At 54.7% G+C, this 8,201-nt stretch overlaps 2 protein-coding genes across 2 annotated transcripts; one reads left to right on the top strand and one right to left on the bottom strand.

Moving 5' to 3' along the window:
- The first annotated feature begins 343 nt into the window (after positions 1-343).
- On the top strand, positions 344-4,866 carry Mepce (methylphosphate capping enzyme). The gene is made up of 4 exons (XM_027952884.2): positions 344-2,368; positions 3,623-3,841; positions 4,023-4,149; positions 4,266-4,866. Exons 1-4 carry the CDS (start codon positions 737-739, stop codon positions 4,316-4,318), a joined length of 2,031 nt encoding a protein of 676 aa, XP_027808685.2. The 5' UTR covers positions 344-736; the 3' UTR covers positions 4,319-4,866.
- A 717-nt stretch (positions 4,867-5,583) lies between these two features.
- On the bottom strand, positions 5,584-6,807 carry Ppp1r35 (protein phosphatase 1 regulatory subunit 35). The gene is made up of 4 exons (XM_027952885.3): positions 6,486-6,807; positions 6,154-6,406; positions 5,937-6,073; positions 5,584-5,838 (listed from the first exon to the last, which is right to left on the bottom strand). Exons 1-4 carry the CDS (start codon positions 6,714-6,716, stop codon positions 5,665-5,667), a joined length of 795 nt encoding a protein of 264 aa, XP_027808686.2. The 5' UTR covers positions 6,717-6,807; the 3' UTR covers positions 5,584-5,664.
- Between the last annotated feature and the right edge of the window lie 1,394 nt (positions 6,808-8,201).

Here is an 8,201-nt window from a genome sequence, read left to right as displayed (position 1 = left end):
AGCGACGTAATAGTTCCCGCCCCTAGGACTGAAGGCGGGGCATCATCTCCAGCACGTGCTGCAGCTACCCGCGCAAGCCCAAAAGGGTGTGCGCACGCGCTACCCACTAGGGGGAGGAAGGAGGCGGGGTAGGGAGGTTGTCGGGTTTAGAGCCGGGCGGAGACCGCTGAGACTCATTCCTCAGGAACAAGGGTCGAGTGTCAAGGAGACCTTTTCACACCAGCTCCCCCGCCTACAGAGGCGGGGATCGCGCTGCAGAGACAAAGGATATCAGTAGGGCCGGACATAGCTACGAAGGGAAGTAGAGTGCCCGTTTGGGGTGGGGGGCTTCTGGGGGGCTTGGGGGGGCTATATTTAAACTCCCGGAGCCGTTAAGTTGGTTCGCACTCTGATGCGCGCGCAGCCAGGGCGGTGGCGAAGTGCGCATGCGTGGTTCCGGAGGGAGAGGAACGCGCGCCAGTCGTGCGCGCTCGCGGCGGAGTGGTAGTGGCGGTGGAGAAAGGGGTCGGCGCACGCGCTGTTGATTTCTCGGGTTGTCTGGGTCTCGCGGGCATCTTGTTTTGGTCTCGCGGGCGAGTGGGCAGCGCTTCGGGGGGAGGCGCCTGGGCTCAAGGCGAGCAGAGCAGAGCTGCGCGCGCACTCGGGAAAGGGGGGAAGGGAGTAGGGGCCAGGAAGGGGGGGTTAAGCCCCCTGATCCCCCTCGGTACCCTCGACTGGGACGGCATAAGGGGAGGAAATGATCGAGATGGCGGCGGAGAAGGAGCCGTTTCTGGTGCCGGCCCCGCCGCCGCCGCCGCTCAAAGATGAGTCGGGCGGAGGGGGCGGCCCCGCGGTGCAGCCGCACCGAGAGGCCGCCTCCGGGGAGCTCCGCGGAAGGACGGAGCGCGGGCCTGGACGGAGCGCACACTCGGCAGGGGCCACGGCCAGCCCCCGGGGTGGCCAGGGGCAGCAGCACCGAGGGGGCGGCCCCCAGGCGCAATCGCACGGGGAGGCCCCCTTGTCCGATCCCCCAGGGCGAGCGGCTCCCCCGGACGTGGGGGAGGAGCGCCGGGGAGGGGGCGGGACGGAACTGGGCCCCCCTGCCCCTCCACGGCCACGCAATGGCTACCAGCCCCACCGGGCCCCTGGGGGGGGAGGGGGCAAGAGGAGAAATAGCTGTAATGTTGGGGGAGGCGGTGGAGGCTTTAAACACCCGGCCTTCAAGAGGCGCCGGCGGGTGAATTCGGACTGTGACTCTGTGTTACCCTCCAACTTCCTCTTGGGGGGCAATATCTTTGATCCCCTGAACCTGAATAGCCTCCTGGATGAGGAAGTGAGTCGCGCACTCAATGCGGAGACCCCTAAGTCATCCCCACTTCCGGCTAAGGGGCGAGATCCAGTGGAGATCCTCATCCCCAAAGATATCACTGACCCGCTCAGTCTCAATACTTGCACTGATGAGGCCCAAGTAGTTCTCGCTTCTCCACTCAAGACTGGTCGCAAGCGGCATAGGCACCGGGGACAGCACCACCAGCAGCAGCAGGCATCTGGAGGGAACGATAGCCATGCCGTGCTGCCCACAGCCCCCCTCACCCCCTCACTTCACGGGGAGGGCGCCACACAACAGCAGCGGCACAGGGGCCAGAACCGGGATGCCCCCCAACCCTATGAACTCAACACAGCCATCAACTGCAGGGATGAGGTCGTGTCTCCCCTTCCATCTGCCCTGCAAGGTCCCTCAGGCTCCCTTTCAGCCCCTCCAACTGCCTCAGTTACCTCTGCACCCTCGTCTTCCTCCTCCCGACATCGAAAACGTCGCAGGACTTCCAGCAAGTCGGAGGCAGGGGCTAGGGGTGGAGGCCAGGGTTCCAAGGAAAAGGGCCGAGGGAGTGGGGGAGGTCGTCACCATCACCACCCACTACCTGCAGCAGGCTTCAAAAAGCAACACCGCAAGTTCCAGTATGGAAATTATAGCAAGTACTATGGGTACCGCAATCCTTCCTGTGAGGATGGGCGCCTTCGGGTTTTGAAGCCTGAGTGGTTTCGCGGCCGGGACGTCCTAGATCTGGGCTGCAATGTGGGCCATCTGACCCTGAGCATTGCCTGCAAGTGGGGTCCATCCCGCATGGTGGGGCTGGATATTGATGCCCGGCTCATCCACTCAGCCCGCCAAAATATCCGACACTACCTGTCTGAGGAACTACGGCTCCCACCCCAGACTTCTGAGGGGGACCCAGGGGCAGAAGGTGAGGAAGGGACTGCCACTATTCGGAAAAGGAGCTGTTTCCCAGCCTCACTGACAGCCAGCCGGGGTCCCATTGCTGCACCCCAACTGCCCTTGGATGGAGCGGACACATCTGTCTTCCCCAACAATGTTGTCTTCGTCAGGGTAAGAGGGTCCTGGGGGTCTTGGAATAGGGATGGGATGTTTAAGTGAAGTTAAATGGGAATGTGGCAGCGGAAGGTTATGACCCAGAGGTATTTTCCTGCATCTTACTCCTAAGAACCAGTTCCTCAAGAGATGGGTCTGGATTGGTAAGTGAGACTAATACTAGTGGTCTTCTCTCCCCTCCTATAATGGAAAGCTAGGGTCTCTACCTTGGGGCTTTAACCCTGGGGTCATTTCTCATGACTGTTGGAATCTCTTCCCCAACATAAGGGCTTACCCCTGTTGGGCTGTTCAGACAAGACTGTCAGGCCATTCCACCTTCCCTCTAGGGCAGCTATTGCCACTCATTAAAGGACTCACTCCAGATGGAAACTTGTTCTTAAACTTGCTGGGGGAGCATGAGGGTTTTTTCCAAAAGGGAATTTCTTGGAGGAACACTAGCAGTGAGAGACATTTGTAGTTTCTGACCTTTTATAGGGATCTTGTTTGCATCAGCTTCTTTTGTTTCCTTAGATATAGACTTCATTGACAAGTCAGTGGTTGGAAACCCAAGAGATTTGGCTTTAGATCTCCACATTGACCCTAGGTAGTTCGGGGGTGGGGGGGATGGGGAGAACAGCCAGAGACATCTTCGCAAGGCAGGGGAGAATACTGAGCCTGGCAGGGCATCTGACCTGTGACTATACATAGCTCCCCACAAAACAGTACAGTTAGGCCATCTACAGGAATGTTTGCCAACATACTGGGGTAGGTGAGAGGACTTTCTAGGGGATGGTGAGGAGCTTATGTTAGGTTTCCTAGGAGGTATGGCTCTTGATTTGTCTCAGAGCAAGGATAAAACAGGCCTGACATTTTGCCAACCCCAACTTAGGGAAGGACTCATGGGTCTTCTTTTGATACCTGGGCCGGGTCCTCTTGCATATTTGTAGGTGTGAATAAACAGATTCTGGAGAGCAGCTGCAGTTTGACCCCATCTGGGAAGATCTTGTGGATAATGTGCTCAGTTTAAAATTAACCAAGCTTCCTTTCAAGCTTGTTTTTATTTACCACCAGTAGGAAGCAGAGGCAGGAAGATGTAAAGAGAAAATGAGACTGAAAGGAAGACACCATTGGAATGTAGTGTAAGAAGTGTCAGAGGCAAGTGTAACCATAGTGTGAAGAAAATAGGACTTTTCTAAAGTCTGAAGAGCAATTGTGAGGGCCAGTGGTGATTCTTTTCCCTCTGTAGACTTCACCTGCAATTCTTGCCCTCAGGGTAACTATGTGCTGGATCGAGATGAGCTAGTGGAGGCCCAAAAACCTGAGTATGATGTGGTGCTCTGCCTCAGCCTCACCAAGTGGGTGCATCTGAACTGGGGAGACGAGGGACTGAAGCGCATGTTCCGCCGAATCTACCGGCACCTACGCCCAGGGGGCATCCTGGTCCTGGAGCCCCAACCATGGTCATCCTATGGCAAGAGAAAGACTCTTACAGTAAGTTGGGTTAATGTGGAAATGGGAAATAATCTTTTGGTTGAGGCAAAAAAAAAAAAGGTCTCAAGGAAGCAGAAAGAGAAAGATTTGAGTGACAGGAGAAGGTCCCTGGGTGAGCACCATTCTTGGCTAGGGGGAGGAGGCAGCAAGCAGAGGTATTATCTCCTGCCTTTCTTCCCAGGAAACAATCTATAAGAACTACTTTCGAATTCAACTGAAGCCAGAACAGTTCAGCTCCTATCTCATGTCCCCAGAGGTGGGCTTCTCCAGCTATGAGCTTGTGGCCACACCCCACAACACCTCCAAAGGTAAGGTTGGTTCTTTGAGTTGGGGGAGGCTGGTCCTGGCTGAAAGGGTGCAGAACCAATGGAGAGTTCTAAGATACTTGCCAACCTGCTTCCTGACTTCATACTCTTCCCCTTAGGCTTCCAGCGTCCTGTGTACCTGTTCCACAAGGCCCGTTCCCCCAGCCACTAAGTGGCCCCTGAACAGAAAGTGCAAAGAGGCTGCCCTTGCTGCTCCTAAGGACCTGGGAAAAGAGGAAAGCATCCCAAGGTTTTTCCTTTCTGACTCCAAAAATAGTTTCCTTTCTTGGATCTGCAAAGAATACTTATTAAGTTGCTGCCCCGGCCTCCTCCCTATACCTCTGGCACCTGAGCAGCAAGCCCAGCTGTGCTGGAGTTACCATCATCTTCTCCACTAGCCTGCTGGGCTGGATGGCTTGGACTGTTTGCTGAACTCTGTTCTCCTAGGGCATGGGAAGTGGGGAATGTCAAATCCTCATAACCCTTTCCTCCTGCTCTCTCCCAGGGAGATTCCCGTTTCTCCTCAGCCCTTGCCCCTAGCTGCATTTCAGTGAACCATGAATAGATGGACTGAGGTTTAAGAGGGGGAAGTTTGGCAGGGAGGCACACAGGTACTGTGAAAATCCTTCCTTCTGCTGTCCCCCAGTGGGAGTGGGGGCTGGGTTTGGAATGTGAGAACAGCACAATAAACATAATGTCTAGGGCAGTGGCCCCCCCACACCTGGTATGTGGCTCTTTCTAGCTGGGGAAGGGATGCACCTCCTGTCAAACCAGTTCCTACTGTAGGATCTCAAAGAGAATTTTTTTAATGGTTGGGAAGATTGCTGGGTGCTAATCACATCTACAATTCATTTCACAGAACCCTGGTCACAAAAGGAGTGTGATACAAATTTTGATGTGCAACTTGAGTCTGACTAACCCCAAAAACCTTGCTGAAAAATATTTTTGTGGGAACCTTGGGCAGAAGGCTAATTTTAAAGGTCTTAACAGAGGGCACTTTGGCCAAAGACACTTTTTTTTTTTTTTTTTCTTTTTCTGGGGCTTCACACTTAGGCAAAGGCGATTAACATGAAGCTCTTCAGTGGTCTGTCAAGGGTTACTGGCGTCCTGAACATTGATTCAACAAATACTGAAAATTCTGGGGTTAAGTGTAAATAAGATGGGCAAGGCCCTTAAAGATGAAAGCAAGCTTTGCAGATACCTCCAGACAGGTAATGAGGGAAGGCCTCCATAAACTGCAATAGGCCAAGACCCACATGTGTACCTTGTATCTACTCATGGGTAACGTGGAAGTTTTAAAAGCTTGGATCTAATCCCTGATTGGGAACTTTCCTAAAACGACCAAAAACTCACTTCCAGGCAGCTTCCAACATGCACCCCAGGTGGAAGACCCCTGGAGGGGTTTTAGTCCTTTCCTGGCTCCCAAAAAGAGTTACATTTATTAGCAAAACCACTTTATTCTGAAAAAAATTTTTAACCTACAAAAATATGAACTAGCAATCCAGGGAGCTTTGGGGTCTAAGCTTCCCACCGTCGCAGTGTCCTATGCATGAGGAAGGTGTCCTCTGAAGGGCGGGGCCGGGGCTGAAGCCGTAGAGGGGGCAGTCCGTCCAGGGTCAAGTGCGGAGATTCATAAAACAATGTGCCCGGGTCGCACAGGATGGTCATGTCCGGTCCCGGCCCTGGTGGCTCCTGTTGGAGTCGGGGCCAAAGGAAGGTTACACGCTAGGAGGAAGGAGAATCCGCGAGGGCAGGAGACCCAAGGTAAGTCCAAGCCCTGGTCCCTTCACCTTTGGGGGCGGGGCTCGGGCCTGCAGCGGCAGGAGCGCCAATTTCTCCCTGAGTGCAGCGTTGAGAACCTGTTCCTCTGGCACCTGCAAGCTCACCAGGTCCCGGAAGAGCCGCTTGGAGCGCGGCACGTTCAATCCTGATAGCGCAGAGGGGGTTGGGGTGAGTGACGCCCCTCACTCAGACTCCCGCGCCCGACCGGCCGCTCGCCCAGCTCACCCTCGGCCACACTGTCCTCCAGGCCGCAGCGGATCTGGAAAGACTTTCTCAGCTGCTCTTCCACGGCCTTCGTGGCATCAAACTGGCCCATGGATGCGGCCCGCGCGGCCTGCAGCTCGAGGCTCAGGGCCATGCTACTCTGCCGCGCGGGCGCCTCCAGCTCCTGCGGCGCCGCGGGCTTGTCGCTAGGTGCAGCAGCCGCGGGCAGCGGCTCGGGCCGGACGGGTGAGGGAGGCGCCAGGTGGAAACGGACCTGGAGCAGAGAGCAGCACCGTGAAGAGACATGCTCCTGGCCGTCGGCGGGATGGGGGCCAGGCTTCCCCCCAGCTCACCTGCCGCCCCCTCCGAGCCCCACCCCGGCGCTCCGCCCGCCCCTTCCGCCGCCCCGGACTGCAGTTCCGCGGCTCGGGGCTCTCGGGCCGCGGGCTCAGACTCAGATCCAGGCCGGGCTCGGGCACTGGAGCTCGGGGTTCCTGGGCGCGTGGTTCTGGGGGTGGTCCGGGGGACTCCACGGCCTCTTCCCCTTCCACGAACTTCAGCTCTGATTCCCCGCAGCCCCTCATTTTAGAGTTGGTGCAGGGTCGCAGGAGCCACTGGGCACAGCTTCGCTTCCTCCTCCTCTTCTCCCCCACCCCTCACAGACGCCGCTGCAGGAAACCGTTAGCCCTTACCCACGAGGGCGGGGACAACACCCACCCACCCCGCCTATTGGCGTTCCTACGGTGTCAGTTCCTTTGCTCCGCCCCCAGCCTCCGGGCGGACTTCCGCCCGCAGAGTCTGGCACCGCCGCTTAGGCCCGGGAGAGAGCCAAAGACCTGGAAGCCCTACGAGTGCTCAGCAGGACCACTTCTTTCGAAAACTCGGATTTGACGATCCAACCTGTGTGGCTCTTCTCCCGGCTTGTGTTGTGGTCCCGAGTGTGTCCGTCCTCTCTTTGGGACGCCAAGAGGGGCAACCTTAACTAAACCGCCCAGTGTCCACGCATCTAGTCCTCCCCCTTCTGTGCCTCCACCGCATCCCCCGGTTCCGTCACCTCGGAACGCAGACCTTTGCTTCCCTGGGCCACTCCACGAGAGTGGAGGCTCTCGTGGGCCCCAGCCCAGGCTCCCGCCAGGCACTTAGCCGTTCTGCAGCGTTTTGTGACTTGGTTTTTCCTTCGAGGGTTACCTGAAATATTGACTGGTATAAAATAGATATCTGCATGCTCTGTACTTTTTTTTTTTTTTTTAACTTTTGTATTTAACCCGGCTCCACTCTTGTCCAGGCTGGGGAAGATCGGTGGACCGCGGGAGGTTGGAGCGCCGGCCTGCTCCGACGTTCCCTGGTGCAGGTCCCCTCAATTCTGTGAGTCTCCGTTTATTCTTGTGTAAAATGTGTAGATTGGACTCGAGACTCTTGAGGCTTTCCCGGAGGAGACCGATGATCTGTCAATAGGCATGTTTGCGTACCAGCATGTTGAGACTTTCACATCGTTTATCTTCCCAGGAAATGCTATGGGAAATCAAATAGAAGGGATAGCGTAGCCCACATTTTACACGCACACACGCACTCACACGAAAGAAAGAAAAGGAAATTAAAGGAGGATCTCAATGGTGAAACTAAAGCCTTTCCTGTTGAAGTCAGGACTAAGGTTTACTGGATTGTTAAAGGGAATAGGGCAATCTAAATATTTAAAAAACGGTGCAAGTATAGATTATTTAATTGGGTGACCTGGGAAAAGAAAGACCAGAGTGAAAGGAAAAGAGTCTAAAAGTCTCTGAATATGCTTCGTTTAATATATATGAATTTGGAAATATATTTTTTACATTATTATTATTATTATTATTTTAAAATAAATCTCTAAAAATTGAAAGTGAAATGTGTGTCAGATGTCTTTAGAAATGACTTTAAACAGTAATTTGGGGACTGAGAATATAGGTCAGTTGTAGAGTTCATGCAATCTGAATTTAATCTCCAGCATGACCAAAACAGAAAACAAACAAAAAACTAATTTATACATCCCCATCTCCTAGAGAGCCAAAGCAACTGACATTTTTTAAACTGCCATA

Source organism: Marmota flaviventris, chromosome 19 (assembly GCF_047511675.1).
Source record: "Marmota flaviventris isolate mMarFla1 chromosome 19, mMarFla1.hap1, whole genome shotgun sequence".
NCBI lineage: Eukaryota > Metazoa > Chordata > Mammalia > Rodentia > Sciuridae > Marmota > Marmota flaviventris.
This window is presented reverse-complemented; position numbering and strand designations above follow the sequence as displayed.